Source organism: Pseudogymnoascus destructans (genome assembly GCF_001641265.1).
Source record: "Pseudogymnoascus destructans isolate 20631-21 unplaced genomic scaffold scaffold_22, whole genome shotgun sequence".
NCBI lineage: Eukaryota > Fungi > Ascomycota > Leotiomycetes > Thelebolales > Thelebolaceae > Pseudogymnoascus > Pseudogymnoascus destructans.
Genome location: NW_020167541.1, coordinates 315,600 through 337,088, shown reverse-complemented (window position 1 = coordinate 337,088; position 21,489 = coordinate 315,600). Strand labels below are relative to the sequence as shown.

General features: G+C 53.5%; 10 protein-coding genes across 10 annotated transcripts; 5 read left to right on the top strand and 5 right to left on the bottom strand.

Moving 5' to 3' along the window:
• Positions 1 to 375: 375 nt before the first annotated feature.
• RIM11 (regulator of ime2) lies at positions 376 to 1,860 on the top strand (the record flags this gene model as incomplete). Its single annotated transcript, XM_024471401.1, has 6 exons — positions 376 to 421; positions 495 to 667; positions 723 to 806; positions 867 to 1,215; positions 1,281 to 1,679; positions 1,727 to 1,860. The coding sequence occupies 6 exons, from the start codon at positions 376 to 378 to the stop codon at positions 1,858 to 1,860; spliced, it is 1,185 nt and encodes a 394-aa protein (XP_024321130.1).
• Positions 1,861 to 2,224: 364 nt separating this feature from the next.
• Positions 2,225 to 2,560, top strand: VC83_07836 (uncharacterized protein; the record flags this gene model as incomplete). The annotated part of the gene is made up of 1 exon (XM_024471400.1): positions 2,225 to 2,560. The coding sequence occupies one exon, from the start codon at positions 2,225 to 2,227 to the stop codon at positions 2,558 to 2,560; it is 336 nt and encodes a 111-aa protein (XP_024321131.1).
• A 1,343-nt stretch (positions 2,561 to 3,903) lies between these two features.
• URM1 (Ubiquitin- modifier 1) lies at positions 3,904 to 5,123 on the top strand. Its single transcript, XM_024471399.1, has 3 exons — positions 3,904 to 4,181; positions 4,462 to 4,623; positions 4,924 to 5,123. The coding sequence occupies exons 1-3, from the start codon at positions 4,129 to 4,131 to the stop codon at positions 5,039 to 5,041; spliced, it is 333 nt and encodes a 110-aa protein (XP_024321128.1). The 5' UTR covers positions 3,904 to 4,128; the 3' UTR covers positions 5,042 to 5,123.
• A 384-nt stretch (positions 5,124 to 5,507) lies between these two features.
• Positions 5,508 to 7,793, bottom strand: VC83_07834 (uncharacterized protein). The gene is made up of 2 exons (XM_024471398.1): positions 6,450 to 7,793; positions 5,508 to 6,325 (listed from the first exon to the last, which is right to left on the bottom strand). Exons 1-2 carry the CDS (start codon positions 7,224 to 7,226, stop codon positions 5,549 to 5,551), a joined length of 1,554 nt encoding a protein of 517 aa, XP_024321129.1. The 5' UTR covers positions 7,227 to 7,793; the 3' UTR covers positions 5,508 to 5,548.
• A 3,393-nt stretch (positions 7,794 to 11,186) lies between these two features.
• On the bottom strand, positions 11,187 to 13,969 carry VC83_07833 (uncharacterized protein). The gene is made up of 3 exons (XM_024471397.1): positions 13,785 to 13,969; positions 13,486 to 13,729; positions 11,187 to 13,413 (listed from the first exon to the last, which is right to left on the bottom strand). Exons 1-3 carry the CDS (start codon positions 13,802 to 13,804, stop codon positions 12,610 to 12,612), a joined length of 1,068 nt encoding a protein of 355 aa, XP_024321133.1. The 5' UTR covers positions 13,805 to 13,969; the 3' UTR covers positions 11,187 to 12,609.
• Positions 13,970 to 14,770: 801 nt separating this feature from the next.
• Positions 14,771 to 16,076, top strand: VC83_07832 (uncharacterized protein). The gene is made up of 2 exons (XM_024471396.1): positions 14,771 to 15,046; positions 15,132 to 16,076. Exons 1-2 carry the CDS (start codon positions 14,926 to 14,928, stop codon positions 15,935 to 15,937), a joined length of 927 nt encoding a protein of 308 aa, XP_024321134.1. The 5' UTR covers positions 14,771 to 14,925; the 3' UTR covers positions 15,938 to 16,076.
• UTR4 (enolase-phosphatase E1) lies at positions 16,077 to 17,501 on the bottom strand. Its single transcript, XM_024471395.1, has 4 exons — positions 17,356 to 17,501; positions 17,114 to 17,230; positions 16,987 to 17,027; positions 16,077 to 16,752 (listed from the first exon to the last, which is right to left on the bottom strand). The coding sequence occupies exons 2-4, from the start codon at positions 17,172 to 17,174 to the stop codon at positions 16,108 to 16,110; spliced, it is 747 nt and encodes a 248-aa protein (XP_024321132.1). The 5' UTR covers positions 17,175 to 17,230; positions 17,356 to 17,501; the 3' UTR covers positions 16,077 to 16,107.
• A 244-nt stretch (positions 17,502 to 17,745) lies between these two features.
• VC83_07830 (uncharacterized protein) lies at positions 17,746 to 18,679 on the top strand (the record flags this gene model as incomplete). The annotated part of the gene is made up of 3 exons (XM_024471394.1): positions 17,746 to 17,799; positions 17,846 to 18,275; positions 18,327 to 18,679. 3 exons carry the CDS (start codon positions 17,746 to 17,748, stop codon positions 18,677 to 18,679), a joined length of 837 nt encoding a protein of 278 aa, XP_024321060.1.
• A 1,285-nt stretch (positions 18,680 to 19,964) lies between these two features.
• On the bottom strand, positions 19,965 to 20,405 carry VC83_07829 (uncharacterized protein; the record flags this gene model as incomplete). The annotated part of the gene is made up of 1 exon (XM_024471393.1): positions 19,965 to 20,405. The coding sequence occupies one exon, from the start codon at positions 20,403 to 20,405 to the stop codon at positions 19,965 to 19,967; it is 441 nt and encodes a 146-aa protein (XP_024321043.1).
• A 63-nt stretch (positions 20,406 to 20,468) lies between these two features.
• VC83_07828 (uncharacterized protein) lies at positions 20,469 to 21,212 on the bottom strand (the record flags this gene model as incomplete). The annotated part of the gene is made up of 1 exon (XM_024471392.1): positions 20,469 to 21,212. One exon carries the CDS (start codon positions 21,210 to 21,212, stop codon positions 20,469 to 20,471), a length of 744 nt encoding a protein of 247 aa, XP_024321042.1.
• Between the last annotated feature and the right edge of the window lie 277 nt (positions 21,213 to 21,489).

The window sequence follows — 21,489 nt, the reverse complement described above, 5'->3', positions numbered from 1 at the left end:
AACCACCACAAAACCACCCACAACCACAACCCACCCCAAAACCAAAAAACCCACCACCACACCCCAACCACACACCAAACCACACACCAACCACACACCAACCACACACCAACCACACCCCAACCAAACTACATCTACCACACCCCCCTCCTCTGGTTGTCACGTTACCAAATTGCACCCTCATCCCAGTAATTCCATCTTGCGCACCTGGACATCATCATCAACATATTCACCCCAACCTCGAAACCACCTCAATTGCCCACCACGGATTCAAACAACACACCCGATCTATTACCACCCTTACTCTCACCACCTTACACCTAGCTTCAGCTCCGCTCCCCCGTTCCCGACGACCACCTACCTCGGCCCTCAGCCATGTCGCAAAATCGGCCCGCCGCCTTCTCGAGCCTGAGGATGGGAGGTAAGATCACAACGTCATCTCTCTGCATAGCTACATTCCTGTCGAGCCCCCACCACTAACACCTATCTTGCAGAGGTTATTCGCGAAAAGGTCCAGGACGGCATTACGGGCGAGACGAGGGATATGCAGTACACACAATGCAAGATTGTCGGCAATGGTTCCTTTGGTGTCGTTTTCCAGACCAAGCTGTCACCTTCGGGTGAGGACGCGGCCATCAAGAGGGTTTTGCAAGACAAGCGCTTCAAGGCAAGCATATCAGCTCTTTTACAGCGGGCAAATAAGCTAACTGGTTGTTGTGTAGAACCGTGAACTGCAGATTATGCGCATTGTCCGACACCCGAATATCGTGGAGCTGAAGGCCTTCTACTACTCAAACGGCGAGAGGGTAAGAGCTCACCCATAGTTTATTTTCGCTGTTCTGCTTTGCTGACCCTCCCCCTCGCAGAAAGATGAGGTCTACCTGAACCTGGTGCAGGAGTTTGTCCCCGAGACCGTCTACCGCGCGTCGAGGTACTTCAACAAGATGAAGACGACCATGCCTATCCTCGAGGTCAAGCTCTACACCTACCAGCTGTTCCGCGCCTTGGCGTACATCCACTCCCAGGGAATCTGTCACCGCGACATCAAGCCACAAAATCTGCTGCTGGATCCCAGCACCGGCGTGTTGAAGCTCTGCGATTTCGGTAGCGCCAAGATATTGGTTGAGAACGAGCCAAACGTCTCGTACATCTGCTCGCGGTACTACAGGGCGCCGGAACTGATCTTTGGAGCGACGAATTACACGACCAAGATTGGTAAGCAATACCGACAAAATACGCTTTTGGACGTTTTTTGAGATCCGGCTAACGGTTATATATAGATGTGTGGTCTACTGGCTGCGTGATGGCCGAGCTGATGCTGGGCCAGCCCCTGTTCCCCGGCGAGTCGGGCATCGACCAGCTCGTCGAGATCATCAAGGTGCTGGGCACGCCTACCCGCGACCAGATCCGCACCATGAACCCGAACTACATGGAACACAAGTTCCCGCAGATCAAGCCACACCCATTCAACAAGGTCTTCCGCAAGGCTGATGCCAACGCCATCGACCTCATCTCCCGCCTGCTCGAGTACACACCAACCGAGCGTCTGTCGTCCGTCGACGCCATGGTGCACCCATTCTTCGACGAGCTGCGCGACCCTACCACGCGTCTCCCCGACTCCCGCCACCCCAACGGCCCGATCAAGGAGATGCCCGTCCTCTTCGACTTCTCCCGTCATGGTATGTCTTGTAACCACCTTTTATAGGCATTTGCTAACCCCCCCCAGAACTCTCCATCGCCCCACACCTCAACCACCGCCTCGTCCCGGCTCACATGCGCTCCGTGCTCGCCGCCAAGGGCCTCGACATCGACCACCTCACGCCCATGCCGAAAGAGGAGATGATGGCCCGCCTCGACTGAAGGCCCGAGCCTCAGAAACGACGTTTATGAAAATCACGCCTTCGCCCGCGCCCGTCGCCTCCTCTCCTCTCCACACAACAACAATAACGACAATAACTACCCCCCGGAGTATTGACACAAATAAAAACGTCGGCAGCCCCACCCACCCTTTTGATCGATGGACAACGCACAGATACCTTTTGGGAGAGAGGCGGCCTAGCTTTTGGTGGGGAGAGAGGCTGCGGAGATGCGGGGGAGAAAGAAGAAAGAGCCTGTGAACAAAAATCTGGATCTGGATATGGATCTGGAGACATGATTGATGGTGGTTGTGGTTGGCGGGGGGCGCGGTTATGGACCAAAAAAAATATGAATCGAGAATGAATGAATGAATGAATGGGGGCTTGCTTGGGTTCTTTGGGGGCTGCGCGTCGCCGCGGATGGACCTTTGGTTGGGGGTGTTTGGGAATGGGTGGTTCCAATGGGGAACAGTTCAATCAATTCTCTCGATCCCCGAATCATGCAGGAAATGGAAATAACATCATCGCACTCAACTCACTCTCGCTCTCGCAACCGCCCCAGTCGTCTCGTCTCGTCTCGTCTCGTCCTACCCCCGCTTGCCCACCTTGTATTTATCGATGCACGCCCGTCCGCGGCCTCCCTCTTCATTGCTTCAAAGCGCTTTTTTGTTAGACCTTTTTTTTTCATCCGCATAACAACATGACCCCCCTTCATGGATCGCGCAAGCTCTTTTTCTTCTTTTTATGATTTTTCTTACTTTTTTTCTTCTACGGCAACAAACAACGGCGTTCTCGTCTCGCAACTCTCGCACAATGCCAATCAGACTGCTGGTACCCCTCACATCCTCGGGACTGAAACCAATGCAAACTCGCAACGCAATAAACGCTTACGCTTCGATTAACGCCGCTTATGTACGCATACCCCCTCACTCGCTCGATCGCTTCAACGATGCCGGAATACGAATTAAACAACGCAACGCAACGCACTTGATTTTCTCCTACGATTTGGTTCTTACAGTCTAAAGCCAGAAATAATTACGCGCTGGGACGTCAATCAGACCTTGGAAGAGCTGTGGTCATGTGCTCTTTGTCTGTGATTCGACCTGTCTCCTCGCTGTCCATGTTTTCAAGGTTATCGCCCATTGTTCGTCGGGCTGCTGATTACTGGCTGTTGGTTGGTGTGGCTCCACCATTCGTTCGGTCGTTTGCTCGTTGTTTTGCTCAACTTCGGCGCGTGGGGCGCATCGTTTTGCGATTGCCGTTTGCGATTTGTGGTTGGGGGGGTCTGGGAATACCTGGCTAACGAAAACGTTGCGTGCGGGATTTGGTTCAGGGGTTATTGTCGTCTTTTTTTTCTATTGATCTTTTTTTTTTGTTTGGTGGGAGGGGTGGATGGGAAACGGCGGGATGGGATGGGAAGTTGAGATTGGCGAACGGGAGTGTGCTGAATTTGAGCTGTGCGGATGGGGGGGGATAGATGTTAAGAGGGCTTGCGATGGACAGGATGGGCATGGGATGAATTAGGCCAGAGGGGTAGGGTTAGCTGGGTGCATCGTGTCGTTTTTTATTAGGGCGTGATGATGGGGCAAAAGACTGTGTTTTTCTCTCACTCTTGATGGCTTGAGTGCTCTTGGGTTTTTGTTGATGCGGGAGCTTTGTTGTGATGTGTTTTGTGATATGTTGTGGGGCTTGCTGCGACGTGAGATGTGTGTGTGTGGTCGGGCTGCCTCGATGGTCGTGGGGGGACGGCGGATCTGCGTGAGGAGTGAGAGGGCAGGCAAGCAGGCTGGGGGGCGTGATACATCTCACGCCTGCGGTTTCTTCAGCACTCACTTGGATGGGTCGGGAAAGGGGACGAAGGGAGGGAGGGGGGAGGGACAGACGGGAATGGATTTGTTTTTACCATCTCCCATTCCACAACATAACATGCAAGTCGTGAAAAAGTGAATATAAAGTGTGAATGCCCTTTCAAATATCTTTACCCCTCCCTCCATTAAACCCCTATTTCCCATCACCCCCCCAAAGAGACCCCGTATAAAACTTAGATCCCCCCCCAAAAAAATCTCAGTACAGTTTGAAGAGGTCACGTGATATCACCACACCACCTCGCGCACCCCCTTCGTGGCGGGGTGCAAATCGGCCTCTCCTATACTTCCTACTCAGCAACGAAGACGCAGCACCACTGATTACCGGTTTAAAATATACCAGTACCCATCTTGTATCCGGTGTCGGAAGGCGTGACTAGGTGGAGAAGTAGAAGAAGACAGACAGGATGGCGACGAAGGAAACGAATGGTGGGGTGATGGATGTAGTCCTCGAGTTCACGTGAGTCCTTCTCTGACCTCCTTTTTCCCCTCTATCTATCCTTTCTCTTTCTTCTCCCCTTTGCTCTGCCCTTGCTTCCATTTCTCTTTTCCTTCCCTCTCCCCGCTTCCTCTCCCTGCTTCCTCTTCTTGCTGTCCTCCTCGCTGCCCTCCTCGCTGCCCTCCTCGCTGCCCTCCTCGCTGCCCTCCTCGCTGCCCTCCTCGCTGCCCTCCTCGCTGCCCTCCTCGTCACTCCCCCCCCCAAACCCTCAAACTTAAAAACACAAAACTAACAAACCCAGTGGCGGTCTCGAATCCCTCACCTCTTCAAAACGCACACACAAAGTCTCTATCCCCTCCTCTCTCGAGGGGCGACCAACAGACGTAGCAGGCTTAGTAAGGTGGGTGGCGAGAGAGATAATGGGTGGTGATAGGGGTGAGATGTTCATCCAAGGAGAAGGAGTGTACGTATTCTCCTCTTTGTTTTTCTGGGTGATTTTCCACCCCGGGGGGGGGGGGGGGGGGGGTTAACACACCTCACCACTCTTTGCTACGGAAAGAGAAAGGCGGAGAGAAGCCAGGAGAAGAGCCGTTTCAACGAAAGACCAGATGGAGTTGCAAGGATGCCACAGGGAAATCCCCAGCCAAAGCTTCTCTCGCTATTACCCCATCCTTCACCATCTCCCGCCTCCGCATCTCCTCTCCTATTCCCTCCCGTATTTTGTCACAATACAAACCGGACACCAGACTGACGCTCATTCCAGACGTCCCGGGATCCTCGTCCTAATAAACGACGCCGATTGGGAGCTTGATGGGGGGGAGTCATACCTCGTCCAGCCGGGGGATAACTTCCTCTTCGTGAGTACTCTGCACGGCGGGTGAAGCCGACTCACAACTTGCTAGCGGGGGTTGGATCGATGGCGAGAGGTTTAGTTGCGCGGATGCATCCATGCGTGGGTATGGGGGCGGGAGATGGGGGGGGGAGCCTGTCATGTCAGGGATCAATGGCATATATCTATATATCCGCACTATACATCTCCCCCTTTTGTTCAAAGACGCCAGCGTACACAAGGGCGTAGACACAAAAGGTATAAACAACACACGTTCTATGTATATATGTATATGTACACACACTAAATCCCAACGCTACAACCAAAGCAAAACGCATCTATAAACAAAGTGTCATGAGCAAGGGGTATAACATATAAACAAGAAATCGTCTCGTCCGTGAGGACATGCAACCAAAATTTCAACCACCTGCACCCACCAACCCCAGACCAACCAAGTAGACCAACCCAAAGAAAACCCCCCAACCCCTCCTCCCCCCCCCTATCCCCGGCGTATGTAACCGTCCTGTATGTAAAAAAAAATGCCCACCCATCACGACCCTCAATACATCCGATCCCCAAACGCCAATTCCCCCCCCTCCTCCTCCTCATACGTCCCCCCCACCTCGTACAAACTCCCCAAACTACTAGCGCAGGGAGACCCAATCCCAGAACTGCTCCCGTCGAACAGTTCGATCCCGTCCATCCCCGGCGCCATACCCATGCCCATTCCCATCCTGTAGTGTGCGGGAATACCGCCAATGTAGGAGGATGTGGATGTAGGAGGCGAGAGAGGGGGGGAGGCGAGGGAGGCGAGGGAGGCGAGGGAGGAGAGGGAGGCGAGGGAGGAGAGGGAGGAGGTTGAAGAGCTGAGTGAGGGTGGGGTGGAGCTGGTAGAGGTGGTGGAGGCGACCTTGCGGCCTTTTCCGCGGCCTTTGATGCCTTTGTTTGCGTTGCGGTAGAGACTCCTGAAGTAATCGAGGAGATCATCTTCCTCCTCCTTCCCCTCTCCCTCCCCGCCATCCCTCCCCCGCTTCTCACTCTCCCCAAACCTCACCGTCAACCCCCTCAACGTCTCCACATGGAATTTATTCATATGACTCTTCAGATTCCCCAACTGCGTAAAGCACTTCCCGCACCCATCCAGTCGACACACAAACTTCTTCGCCGCCCCCCCCGCATCATGGACAGCAGCGTGGGCGCGCACGTTCCCACGCTGGGCGAAGGTTTTGCCGCAGGTCGGGCAGGCGAAGGGGCGTTCGCCGGTGTGGCGCCGGAGATGGGTTTTCAGGTTGCCGAGTTGGGAGAAGGCGTGGGTGCAGGTGGGGTGGGTGCATGTCTGGGGAGGATTGTCAGTTACAGTCCTGCTTCCGATTCTTGTCTCTACTGGTGGCTTCTGGTGATCCTGGGGGATGGCGAGGGGGATGGGAGTAGGGAAGGGAAAGAGGAGGAGAAAAACGTACATATGGCTTCGCCCCCGTATGCGCCCTAATATGAATCTCCAAATGCGTCTTCTGGAAGAACGCCTTCCGACACTCCCCAAGATGGCATTCATACCGTTTCTTCGGTTCCTCCCTCCCGTTTCCACCATTCTTCATCCCCGTCGCGCCTCCTCCACGACTGGCGTTCTTCTCTCTCTCCGCGCTGACATCCCTTGTCCTCTCAGCTGATGCGACTTCGCTGGCGCTGCCGTTATCACCGGCGGGTTTAGCTTGAATGGCCCGCATCAACGCATCAACATCCGTACTCTGCGCCACCACCTGTGTCTGCATTTGGGATTGCTGATACCCCCCTACTTGCTGCTGGTGTTTTCCCCACCCCTCACCCGCAGGCGCAATCGCCGTAGTCTTCCCATACATCGACTGGGCGTTTCCACTCTGATAGCTCCTCGGAAGCTGCTGCTGCTGCTGGGGATAGCTGCTCTGCTGCTGCTGCTGCGCAGAGGTAGGCATCTGATTCTGATACCCCTGATGGCGCCTCAGATACGTCGATTGTTCCCCCTGCTGCTGCTGCTGCTGCGGGTGAGAGAATGGGAAATCATACATCCCCTGTCCCTGCTGCTGGCCCTGCGCCTGGTGGTGTTGGTGATTGTGGTGGTGTCCAATAGCGATATAAGAGGGCGAGGCGTAGGAGATGGGGAGGGAGGTGTAGGGTTGCGCCGCGGGGAGGCGGTGGTCGTATGGCTGTTGGTGAGAGGTGTGGTGGTGGGGGTGAGATTGGAGGAGGCCGCGGAGGTCCATTGTGTAGGGTTGGGCGGGGTGGGACCAGCTGGTTGTGCTGGTGGTGCTGGTGGTGCTCGTGCTCCCCCAGGTGGAGGGGGGGAGGGGGGATGTGAGAGCCAGGGTTGCGGTTTGCGGTGGTGTCGTGGGAGGTGGGTGGGAGGTGGGTGGTTGGAGATACAGGTAGGTAGGTTGGTGGTGAGGTGAGAGAAGTGAGAATGATGGATTGATTGGTTGGCTGGTCGTTGATTGGGTTGATAAGACAAGACAGACAGGCAATGGCACCAAGCAAAGCACGACTCAAAACATCAAGGAGGTAACCGTCTCACGCTCGTAGTGACACCCTTGAAGACGACAGCGACGACGACGACAGAAGCGGACATATCGAAGAATAGAAAGAGGAGAGAGAGAGGAGGAGGAGAGAAGGTGGGAAGGGGGGTAGATGGAGACACAAGGGGTATATATGCGTCTGGCCTGGACAGACATCCCACGGACGTCGTCCATCGGTGGGCGGTTTGTGAGCAGAGATGGAGCGCGTGGGTGGTTTGTGGGTGGTTTGGAGGGGGAAGGATGGATGTGGGATGTGGATTTGGGGGGGGGGGGGGGGTGGGGATCTGGGCGGCAGGGGAGAGGGAACGGGGGGTGGAGTTGGAGTAGTCTGATGTGAAACAGGGCAGATGGGGAGTGGAGATGGGGAGTGGAGATGGGGAGTGGAGATGGGGAGTGGATGGGGAGTGGAGTGGGTGATGGGTTGTGGGTGATGGGTTGTGGGTGATGATGGGGGTGGTGGTGGTGATGATGGGGGTGGTGGTGGTGATGATGGGGGTGGTGGTGATGGATGATGGGGGTGGTGGTGATGGATGATGGATGGATGATGGATGATGGATGATGGACGATGATGGACGATGGATGATGGATGATGGATGATGGATGATGGATGATGGATGATGGATGATGGCGGGTTGGGGCAGGTACAGCACTGTAACTGTAGAGATTGGGGGGTGGTGTAGCGTGCAATCGAAGGAAGAGAAAGTCGCTCACGTCACTCACTCACACGAAGAGGGTTGGGAGGTACGGTAACCGGTAACCCTTGTGGTGCATCCCACTCGATCGGATTATGCCAGTGCGTGGGGGTTGGGTGGGGGATGAAGAAGGATGTTTGAGGGTGGTGGTGGATGAGGGTGGTGGTGATGAGGGTGGGGTGGATGAGGGTGGTGAAGGATGAGGGTGGTGAAGGATGAGGGTGGTGAAGGGGTGAAGGATGAGGTGGTGGTGGATGAGGGTGGTGAAGGATGAGGGTGGTGAAGGGTGAAGGGGTGAAGGGGTGAAGGATGTTTGAGGGTGAGCAGTAGAGAGGCAACAGGAGTGGGAAGTGGGACGGGGAGGGAGTGGGAAGTGGGGTGGGGAGGGAGTGAGAAGTGGGATGGGCGTGGGACGGGAGGGAGTGAGAAGTGGGATGGGTGTGGGACGGGAGGGAGTGAGAAGTGGGACGGGGCGTGGGAGGGAGTGGGAAGTGGGACGGGGCGTGGGAGGGAGTGGGAAGTGGGACGGGGCGTGGGAGGAAACAGGCATGGGACGGGAGTGGGGGCAACAGGCACAGGAACAGCCAACAGGAACAGCCAACAGGAACAGCCAACAGGAACAGCCAACAGGAACAGCCATCAGCCAACATCCAACATCCAACATCCAACATCCAACAGCCAAGAGACGGTGGCCTCTATCCCATCATACTACAGGAACATCCCACCTCCTCCACCAGACCGCATTCAACCTACACGCACGTGCCTACCTCATCTCCCCTCTAGACAGCCTCACCAAGACAGCCTCACCAAGACGACAAGACAGCCTCACCAAGACAGCCTCACCAGGACAGCCTCACCTCACAGCCCCACAGCATAACCTCGTCCCCCCTCACAACCTCTCCCTCCCCCCTCCTCGCTCCGCTCCGACCCGCTCCCTGTCGCCGATCCTGCTGTTGGTCACATCACATCTACTGTATGTATCATCATTGTCGGCGTTGGATGAGTGAGACGGTGGAAAGGAGGTTTCGTCATGGCCGTGTTGCTGGCGAAGAGACATCCAGAACACCTCTCCTCCCTCCTCTCTCCTCCCTCCTCTCTCCTCCCTCTCTCTCCTCCCTCCTTCCTCTTTCTCGCCACCCCATCACATCCCTTTCTCTGCAGTCACTGAGCAGTATCCAACACCGCCAACAAAGACCACACGTGCACTCCCCCGTCTAGTCCATCTCACACATCTCCCGTCCATCTCACACATCCCGTCCATCTCACACATCCCGTCCGTCCCGTCCATCCCGTCCATCTCACCCCGATCCCCACCCCCCGTCTCACCCCGATCCATCTCACCCCGATCCTTCTCACCCCGATCCATCTCACCCACCCTCCCCCCACGGGGCGATGGTAGATGCCGTCATCCTGTCGTGCACCAGGACCAGCACCGGTGCGGGGGAGCGGTGCGGGGGAGGTACGACAGTACAGAAATAACCCAACTAATACCCCCAACTAACGAGAATCCCCCACGCACGGCAAGGCGAATAAGTGGTTGCCGACCAATCACGTAATTGATAAATTGTGCAATATCGTCTTGGGACGTCTATGGGAGCCTTCTACCGCTAATATACGGAGTACCAATGCAACCAATGCAACTAAAGTCTAAACACCCATCGCGACCTCCGTTTCTGTACAGAGTACTATACCCTTATTTACTGCACAACCCTACCCTTACAGTGCAGGTTTCATCTCCAGAGACAGAGAGACAGAGAGACAGAGAGACAGAGAGACAGAGAGACAGAGAGACAGAGAGACAGAGAGACAGAGAGAGAGACAAAGTTTACCCCCCGCCATCTTCCCCATCAAGCCCAATACATACCCCCCACACCGCCACCGACCACCCAACCCTTCTGTACGACGTGGGAGATGCCAAACTGCTGCTGTAACTACCGTACAGCCGATGAACCCCCGCGCCGCCGTAGTCATCGAATTGTAGCTATGCATGTACGACACGCACTGCAGTTGGATCAGCCTTCGCGGGGGTTAAGGATGCACTGCAGTTGGATCAGCCTTAGCGGGGGTTGAGGATTGGGGTACAGTACGGGCTGGTCGTGTGAGGAGGCACGTGAGGGAGTCGGTGTAGGGGGGTAATTATAGGGAGGATAGGAGGGATAGGAGGGGATAGGAGGGGATAGGAGGGGATAGGAGGGGATAGGAGGGGATAGGAGGGGATAGGAGGGGATAGGAGGGGATAGGAGGGGATAGGAGGGGATAGGAGGGGATAGGAGGGGATAGGAGGGGATAGGGAGGGGAAAGTTGGTGGGGGGAATGGAAATGGAGGAGATTTGGAGGGGGAAAGTTGGTGGGGGGAATGGAAATGGAGCCCTGGCTATCCGTATGTATCACTGCTTAACCACCCCCCCCCTACCAGTTGAGCTCCAGACCACCTCTCACTTTCTCATTCTCATCCGAGACACGGCGTTAGAGGGATGTCGCTGATCTACACTGCGCCGACTGGCATCGAGCTGAACTGAGGATCATGAAGTGGGAGGCGTTGGAGAGGCGAGATTGGGGGAAGGAGAGTGGGGGAGAGACACGTATGCTTTGGAGGAGAGTAAATGTCTCAGTCCCTGCGTCGGTCGCCCATCCACCCACTCACTCACCTATCTCTACTGAGCAGATCGTTTTTTATATCGATGGATTCGATAGATAATGAGGCCCACTGAGCTGGACAGAGGCACGCTGGATTGAGGTATGGCGAGGTGCGTTGGTGTTGGAGGGGAAGGGGAGAGTGGGGTGTCTCGAGTGGATGTCGTCGACATCCACTCACTCACTCAGTTTCTCCGCTGAGCGAGATGGTTTTATTATATCGATTGATAGATTGATACGATTGATACGATTGATACGATTGATACGATTGATACGATTGATACGATTGATACGATTGGTACGATTGATACGATTGATACTGAACCAAGCTGCTATCATGAGAGAGAGTACCCAGAGACGTTAGGTGTGGGTAGGGGAGAGTAGGGTGTCTCACTTTCCATCCACCCAGTCCCTCACTTTCTCCGCTGAGCGAGAGAACTATTTTATACCGATAGATACTGAGCAAAAACTGAGGCCCACCGAGTTGATTGGGCCGAGTTCACGTGAGGTGTGGCGAGCTACCCAGACGTCAGACATACAACGGCTCGGGGAGCACCGCACATCTCCCCGCCTCTCGTCGATATCCACTCACTGCCTCACCATCTCCGCTTGCGCTACGTGACGGGGAAGGGGCTTTTGTGACAGAACCCTCGGTTCTCCGAGCCGGATCCAGGGCTGAATTAACGCGTGTAGAGTAGACGTTAGATGGCAGTTGTGGTCCGGTGCCGCGAGACGAGAGAGTAGTATGTCTCACCCAGGACCCCTTATCCACTGGGGTATCTCCGGGAGAGGGGGGAGAGGATTCTCATATCGCCCAAACATCGACAACAGGTACCAACGGCGCAACCCACCTATCTCCGGTGGGAATTTCTCAAATTGGGAATATTGGATAAGCACCGGGAGTATATCCCGGTCGGTACTTTCTCAAAAGGGGGGGTTAGACTTCAATAATTACGAGATCGGGGGGGGGGTTTCAAGTTAGAAGAGCTGTCAACCCAGCATAGCTAATCCGAGACCACGGGCGCGGACGACGTGACGTTGGTTCAATAAATCCCCTGATCGTCCGGCTGTCAACCCTCGTTCGACCACGGCATTGGAACCCACAAACCAGGGCACCAACGACGCGATAGATTGACGAACTGACGCTGGTTCGTTCATTCAGTATCCTCCAAGACAAAGGGGCCGTTATCCTAGCACAGCTAGTTTGACATGGTCTATGGCATTGGGAAACGGGGAACCGGAGAGACTCCCCGCCGTTCAATATTCCCAGGATCATTCCGGCTACCAACACGGCACGACCACGTTATTGGAAACCCAGGTCTACGAACCTAGCGACACAACCACAGTATTGGGAGAGCAGAGACGGCGGCGTGACGGGATTGGCAGTGCGGCTGGAGGGTGGAGAATGGGGGGGGGGGTTGGAAGGTCGGTTAGAGGCGGTGGCGGTGGCGGTGGCGGTTTAAGGGATTCGCAGGCACGCAACACAGCACGACGCTGATGTGAACAGTTTGCCCATTCCATCTATCCATCTGCTCATCCACATTCCCACACATCCCCCTCCCCCTTTCTTTCCCTCCAATTTCTCATCGATCCCTGCGAAATAAATCCGATGCAAACACGCTGCATAGTATACAAGACTCCTCCTCAACAAAGAACGCCATCCATGCCCTCCATACATCCCACCTAAACTCCCATCCTCCCTCCCACCCTCCTCCCGTTCCCTTCCCAGACCCCTCCTCACAATAAATCTACCTCCTAAACCCAGGCGGCATCCCCGGCGGCGCCCCCATCCCCGGTGCCATCCCAGGAGGCGGTCCAAACCCAGGTGGCGGTGCACCCGGCGGTGTCCCCAAACCCGGCGGCATCCCCCCCGCCCCCCCAAAACCCGGCGGTGGCGGCCCAGGCGGCGCCCCTCCAAAGCCCTCCGGCCCTCCATACCCCGCCCGACTCGGCGGCGGCCTTTGCGGTAGTCCAGATGGTGGGGGAGGGAGGGGAGCGTTAACACGCTGTGGTGGCGGCGGGAAGCCCTGTGGCGGACCGCGCGCGTACGGGTCACGGTGAGGTGGTGGTGCGTGGTGCATCATCTGCTGCTGCTGTTGGGGATCGAAATGCTGCTGCTGCTGCGGCGGCGGCGGCGCGAGGGCCGGTGGTGCGGACGGCGGCATTCCAATCATCGCCTGTGCCGGGGGCGCCTCAGGTAATACACCATGCGCCTTTGCTTGTGCGGCTAACATACGTTCCGCCGGATCACCATGGCGTTCTCCCTTGCCGTCTTTCTTATACGCGTATTGAACTGATATAGCGCGGTCGAGCAAGGTCTGGCCGTGCATATTGGCCACCGCGTCGTCGGCGGCGTCGAATGAGGCGTAGGAGAGGAATGCATAGCCTTTTGAGAGGGCGGTGGTGGGGTCGCGAGCGATCTTGGGGGGGGCGAGGAGGGCGCCGAAGCGCGAGAAGGTGTCGTAGAGGGAGTGTTCGTCGAGGTGGGGGGAGAGGTTGCCGAGGAAGAGGTTTGCGCCTACGTCGAGGGGTTTTTGTTTGTCTGCTGAGGCCTGGGGAGGGGGGGGGTTAGGTTAGCTTTCTGCTTGCTGCTGTTGGAAGAGGTGGGGAGTGGGGTGGTGTACCTTGTTCACACGAATTGGCTTCCCATACAAGCGCACTTGATTCATAACTCTCGCCGCGTACTCCGCATCCTCCTCGCTGATAAACTCCACAAACCCATATCCCTGATGCGACTGCGTCACCCGGTCTTTGGGGAGATGCACGTTGACGATGCGACCAGCCTGCAGCATGAGCTCCCACACCAGACTGTCCGTGACGCGCTCGTCGATGTTGCCGACGTACACCGTCGCTTCTTTGTCCTGCTCCCTGCGTTCAAGTTAGTTATATGCCGCCAGATAGCTGGGGGGAAGGGGGGGGGTACCAATGCCTTGCTCCTGACATCTTGACGGCGGTGGTGGAATGTTGGGCGGATTAATTGCCCGTGGTATGTGAGCTCAAGGCGTGTGGTGGTTAGCTGTGGTGTTCTGGAAAAAAGTTCGCTTACGTAAGGAAGGCGGCGTTTGGATCGGGGGTGAGATTGAACTTTTGTTCAGGAAGGAGAAGGGTAGATTTAATTGTACATCACGACCCCGACAATACAACGTTCCTCTTCACAGTAAGTCGATGGATGGGATTGTGTTGCAGATGGGGATACTGATGATGTTTGTGTAGTTCAACCAAATCAAAATGGCCTACTCATTCCAACTGTCCGAGGAGTCGAAGGTGCGCGCGCCCTGGAGTTTGAGACGCCCGGATGGATATTGACTGGATTGTAGGAGAGAGTCGGAAAGCTCATCGATGTGTCCCGCGTGGTCATTCACTAGTATGTTTATCCTCTCCCATACTGCGCAGCATTGTAGCAGCTGCTAACCTCGTCGCAGCGGCTTCCTCCCATTGGTTGTCTACATCGGTACGAACGCCTGACATACGAAGACGAGCTTGACGGACAGGACTGATATATATACCAGGATACACTCAGAGCCAGCCTCGCCCATCTCTGATTAGGTATGGTCTACCTGCTGTGTGTATGCTGCGGGCGATGCTAACCTCCGCAGACTATTCTCCCCACTCGCATAAACGAACGGCGGCAGATGAACGGATGGATGGATGGATTATGGGGATGAAACGGCTCTAATGAAGCGGGTTGTACGATTGTTCAGGCATCAGAGGCGTTTTGATATCTAGTCAATGGCTATCGAATGGGGGCGGGAGGCAGTGGACATACGGTCGTTCGTGGGAAAGTTGTATTGTAAAATCCGAAAATACGGAATCACCACTTGTGCCAAACTTGTATTTGGCACTTCCAATGCCATTGTATATCCCAAACGTAAACCAAACCTATACCCAAGTGCAGTAGAATTGCTCCCAAAAAGTTGTCGATCGATAACAGGTAATTTATTTTGGCGCATTGCATCGGCCGCCTCGGCAAACGTTGCGCCTCAACTCCGTCGTCGACAAATAATTTCTAGACTCCCTCTGAACACCGCCAACCCCCAAGCCATGAACCGCTCCACACCCTTCGAATGAATGAAAATCATGCGCGCCTCTCCCCCGCGCTGGTCGAGACCTGCGCTGGCCTCAGCGCCGGCGCAATCTCCACCCTCGTCGTCCACCCTCTCGACATAATCAAGACACGCCTACAAAGTACGCCCCTCCCCCCTCAACTTCCCCTCTCATCCCTTCCGTCTCTCTCCCACCTCCTACAACCCCCAGCTAACCCTCCACCTAGTCCACCGCACACACACCTCACACACCCCCACCACCTCTCTCACCCTCGCCCGCTCTCTCCTCACCCACCCCCACCCCCTCACCTCCCTATACCGCGGCCTCACGCCCAACCTCCTCGGCAACAGCGCCTCCTGGGCCCTCTTCTTCTACTTCAAATCCCTCGTCGAAACCCCACTCTCCCGGCACCGCGCTCGCCTTGCCAGCGCCCTCACACCAGCGGACTACTTCCTCGCGTCCCTCGGCGCCGGACTCCTTACAACCCTCGCCACGAATCCGATATGGGTGCTGAAAACCCGCATGCTGTCGACAGACCGCGGCGCGGTGGGCGCGTATCCGAGTATGTGGGCTGGAGCGCGGGCGATAGCGCAGACGGAGGGGTGGAGAGGTTTCTATCGCGGTATGGGCGCGAGCTGTCTCGGCGTCAGTCACGGGGCCGTGCAGTTCGGAGTCTACGAGCCGATGAAGCGCGCGTGGCTAGCATATGCGGCGCGGCGAGGGAGGGAGGGAGAGGAGAAGGGTAAAATAGGATACGAAGCTACATTAGCGATTAGCGGGGCGGCGAAGATGGTGGCGGGGTGCGCGACGTATCCGTATCAGGTTGTGAGGGCGCGGTTGCAGACGTATAATGCGGAAGCGAGGTTTGGGAAGGGGATTATGGGTGTGGTGGGGCGGTTGTGGAGGGAGGAGGGCGTGAGGGGGTTTTATAGGGGGTTGGGGTTGAATATGGTGAGGGTGTTGCCGGCGACGTGGGTTACGTTTTTGGTGTATGAGAATGTGAGGTATTATCTGCCGAGGGCGGATTTGTAAGATCGATAGATGGGTATGGCGTCTCTTGGGTGTGGGTGGTTAATAGGGGGTTTAGATTGCCTGGGCTCCGTACTATTTTATGTATTTTTATGGTATAACAGGAAGCTCACGATGGATGGCAAGGCTTATATTGAAGACAGAGCATGGTCTAAGTGCGTACGTCCATCAGCTTATACGAAGTTCACATTATCAAACCTCTCTGCTACTCTATACTCCTCCAGCTCAGCACTCGGGACCTCTGCATTGCCAGGACGCACCGTAAGCAATGTCTTTATCCCCGCCTTGTCCGCAGCCTCCACTTCCTTGACATTATCACTGAAGAACACCCAAGCGTCGGCATTAATCTCAACCCCCTTCTTCCTTTCCTCCTCCAGGATCTTCTGGTAGCTGCTCTCCTCATTCTTCATTCCAGCGTTAACAGTGTCGTACCACCCCTCAATGAATTCCCTCAAATCACCTCCATTCTCGATTTCTGTTGTGTATTGAAGTAATAACTTCTGCGCCGCGACAGATCCAGAGCTGTAGATCAGGATTTTCTTCCCCTGAGTGTGCCATTGCCGGATTGCAGGTGCAACATCAGGAAACAGAGGACAGCGTAATGCGCCTGATTGGTAACCTGTGAGCCAGAGATGGCCTTGCAAAGATTTTAGATATGCGATCTTGACGTCTCTGGCCATAAGGTCTTGGACGTGCGATAGGAGTGCCGAAGGGCTGCCGCGATGGTCAGCCGGGAAGGCGTCACGGAAGGGTGCGAAAGATGGAGAGTCCCATGACGTCTCAAGAACTCCGGGAAGAGATTCTAGAGCGTAGGGAAACTAATAAAGTCAGTGCCAGGAACGTTAGGGGTACAAAGAAAGTGATAATCTGATATTAAAGGGAAATCCGAAGAAGACAACGCCAAAAATGATGGTGAGATACGTTTTCAAAGCAGAAACAAAGTGATATCTTCAATAGAGGAAGGCCTGCTCAGCACACTCCAAGGCGTGAAGCAGAGAACCTTAGTGCATAACATATGGACGCTCAAGAAAAAGTAATAAAGCTCAGCTTACCAAAACATCTTTAACAAATGATATCGGGCAAATTGTTCCCTCTGATAACGGGTTAGCCTTCTAATTTCTTGGGCAGCTAGGCAAATAAAATGTTATTTTAATTGCCCTAGCTCTTATAAAAACTTACCAATATCCAGAATCACTCCCTGAATCCCAGGAACATCTATCTTTCCCGTAGCTACGGCCATTCTGCCTCTTCTGAGCAGTTGAGAACAGTGAAAAAGGACACCGTAAATTATATTCCCTTTAACAGAAAGACGTCAGTAATAGCTCATCGCCACATATCGCGTATAAATGTACATCGTGTAAACTGCAATCGCGGAAACGGACCTTCGTCTTGGAGGGGTAACGGAGTAGCAGGGTATGCACCTTCTGTCTGTTCACAACGTACTTTAGCTTGATGGACAACTTGATCCTTTAGCAGCTTAAAATTAAAGCAGTGCCACTGAATTCCGTATTATTAGGTACTATGGCTAAAAGTGTAGAGGCAATGAGGCCGATTGTTTGGACCGTATTTCTACCCATCTAACCTCGTGTTGGGCCTGTGGAGCATCCCTCAAAAATTGATTATGTAAGGCATCGAGAGGCAGCCCCAAGCGAAGATATACCACCTTATCCTCCCTCATCCTCGACTTCATACCCCTCACTGATCATTCACTAATACCAAGTCTACTCAAACCTCGATCGCCGTTCAACCGCAACGGGTCATAAGGGCCCGTAAAAAGCAATTCCACCTTGCCCCCTTCCAACATCAGAACCATGTGCGCACCGTGTCTTTCCCAGACCTTATACTTCCAACCGCAACAGCTCGCTGTTGTCGTCGAGCCTCCATAGACAAGACCAGCGCCAACAACAACAGCCTTACTTGGCTACAGATACCATTCAGAACCTTTTCACTCCCGAGCTCAATGCAAATCTACCCTACGCTCCTTCACCCCACCTTATCGATCCCGTGTACTCGAACACACCATCTTTTAGCTATTTTCAAAGTCCAGCCTCCGAGCAAGTTTATTGGTTTCAAAATGACAATTCTGTCACCGACGGTGACCTGATACCACAGCCGGGATACCATGTTTCTTTCGATGACCAAGCCTTTCACGACCCGGCTTGCATTATAGACCCCTTCGCATTCGACGGTGGCGCTACCTACCAGTCAATCACGAGCACACCTCACAACCAAAACGGCCTAGATACTCCTCCGGAGGCCCTCTCGATCCTCGGGAATCTTTCGGAGCCTTACTCAACGTCGGACAATTTTTCAGAACGCCAAATATCATATGCATATCAAGGTCAGTCTCTTAAGTCATGGAACGTTTTGATCCAGTCTAACATATATTTAGCCAACTTCTCACAACACTCATTACAGACGGTCGCTAACAGCCCTTCTCCATTTTCACAGTCAATCTCACCAGACTCCCCGGCCCACATGCCCACAACTAAGTCCACCACCTCTCCCGGCTCCACCATGTCCACCACAACCACAATAACCACTCAGCCCAACTCCGCAATCAGAAAGCGCAAACTGAACACCCTCGCCGCTCGTCGGTACCGCCAAAAGCGCGTTGACCAAGTCACCGAGCTAGAAACGGCACTGAAGAATACGCAGCGCGAACGAGACGACCTAAGTGTTCGGGTTGCGCGGTTGGAAGGCGAGTTGGGAGCGTTGCGACAGATGTTGAATTCGGGGAAGTAGTACTGGTAGTGTTGGTTATGGTTAGCCAAGGAACAAATGGAGTTTGACAAGTGTATTTAGAATATAGGGGCATGTCGACAGTAATTCAAACGATGTCGGTTGCTATTAATCAAGTTCCAGTTTTTGAAATGGAATTAGATTGGCAAAATAGTGTTTTTTTTTTCATTATATGCGACAGTCCCGGTTGGGAGATGAATGGGGATTTTGGCAGAGTTGCTGGATTGACTTACTTCATAAAACTTGCAGTCGCGTTATTCAATTACATATGGCTTACTGTTAATTGATACTACATACAGTTTACGATCATTATATACTATCCAAGTGAGCGCTATTCTATCTATCTTCACCTTTTACACTGCGTGAAGTTCAAATCATTCAATATCACAATGGGCCATAATGAGTCGAGATTCGAGTCTCTATCCTCCATTATCACCAGAGTCCTCAGCCAGACCCAAACACTTGGTACGGTCATCATGTATCATAATGAGTCGAAGTGAGCGAACAGGAATTTTCAAGTAACCCCTTTACTCTTTGTTCTGGGTTGAGCGAGCTGACAGCGTGGAACACTCAGAATGACTCATGCTTGCATATTCGCAATACTAAACCTCTCGATCGACAACAGCTCCGAGACCTCCGAGGTTTAAGAATAGGCACTGAAGGATTCCGGCCAACGCGCTCGAACCTTTGTGCCAAAATTCTCCCTTGACAACCTCTTCCTTGGCCGTTTCTGGTCGCTCTGAGATCTCCACGTGAGAACCTTGATCCATCGGTCTCACAACGCTCCTTCGACTTTGCATCGAGAACTGGAATGAAATCACAACAATTACCCCGCCACTACATCATTTTCGAGCCCTTCGGACAACTTCTCGCTGGAAAGTCAGGCCACCCTGCGAAGATGAACGTTATATCATCCAACTCGTCACCATCATCATTCATTCACGAGACTGAGTTAGGTCCGAAACACATATATATCATTGGAATGAGGGTATTTGGGGTAATATGACTTGTTATGTAGGATAAGAAACATTCGCAAATCTGCTGAAGCTACATATTTATACCTCCTCCTTGAAACGAGCAAGCTCATTCTCTGATTTGAGCCGCTCAGGGTGAGTAGCAGGTTGCACCTCTTCTTTAATCTTCACCGCATGCTCCATGAGCTCTATCGCCCTGCAAACTTGCCCATTGGCATAATATGCGCGTGCGAGCTCGTGCTGAGATGCGAGCCGCTCAAGATCAGTAACATGCAACACCTCTTCTCGGGCCTTTACCACTTGCTCAAAGAGCTCTACTGCCTCTTTAACTCGGCCCCCTTTAGCAAGATATATGTGTGCAAGCTCGTGCTCTGAACACAGCCGCTCAGAATTAGCAACAGGTAGCACTCTTCTTGAATCTTAACTACTTGCTCTAGGAGTTCTATCGCCTTGTCCACTTGGCCATTGGCATGATATGCGCATGCAAGCTCATGCTGTGACAAGAGGTGGTCAGGGTTAGTAATAGGTAGTGCGCCTTCTCCATTCTTCACAACATGCTCAAGGAGCTTAATCGCCTTATCCACTTGCATATTCTTATGATATGGGCGTGCGAGCACGTGCTGTGACATGAGCTGATGTGGGTGAGTAATAGGTAGTATGCCTTCTTTGATCTTCACAACTAGCTCCAAAAGTTTTATTGCCCTTTCCACTTGCCCATTCATAGCATATGCGCGCGCAAGCTCGTGCTGTGACATGATTGTTATGGTTATCAATAGGCAGGACCTCTTCTCGGATCTTGACTACTTGCTCTAGGAGCTTTATAGCCTCTCCTGTCGAATCTTTACTACTTCCTCTAGGAGCTCGATAGCCTTATCCGCTTGCCCATTTGCATTGTATATGAATGCAAGCTCGTGCTGTGACCAGGGCTGGTAATAGTTACCAATATGTAGCACCTCTTCTCGAATTTTTACTACTTGCTCTAGGAGCTCGGTAGCCTTATCCACTTGCCCAGTTGTATGATATATAGTTGCAAGCTCATGTTGTAATATTAGCTGATCGTGGTGGGTAATAGGCAGTACTCCTTCTCTAATCTTCAGAACTTTTTCTAGGAGCTCCATTGCCTTATCTACTTGCCCATTCCTATAATATGCCACTCCGAGCACTTGTTGTGATGTAAGCCGGCCAGGGTTAGCAATAGACAGGACCTCTTCTCGAATCCTCACTACTTGCTCGAGGATCTTTATCGCCTTTTCCGCCTGGTCATTCACAAGATATGCGCGTGCGAGCTCGTGCTGTGACCCGAGCAGGAGTGGGTCAGCAACGGGCAATTCTTCTCGAAGCTTCACCACTTGCCCTAGGAGCTCTATCGCATTTTCGGTTTCCCGGAGCTCAACATATGCGCTTGCGAGCTCGTGTTGTGAATTGAGTCGGCTAGGATGGGCAACAGGTAGTACCATTTCATTAATCTTTACTATTTGATTCTGTAGTTGAAGGTAGTTTGCAAACTCCCCGAGATAACTTAAACTCAGTGAATAAAGTTCGTATATTCGTAGGTACTCCATTGATGGCTCATCACATTTGATTTCAAGAGTGCCGAATATGTCTTGAAGGAGCGTATTAAGCCTTGCGTTGTCCCTGTTTATTGCCAGGTTATGGCCCCAAGCGATAGAAATCGAGATCACCGTGTGTTTTGGTCCAGAGAGAACGCTGTCTTGACTTCTATATTATTGAGCAAGGATTGCAAATGCAGTACGAGATCCCTATGATCATCATTATCGTCGATAGATAGTGCAACAATACAGGCAGCGGCGATCCAGGTTTGACCCTGCTGGACCAACT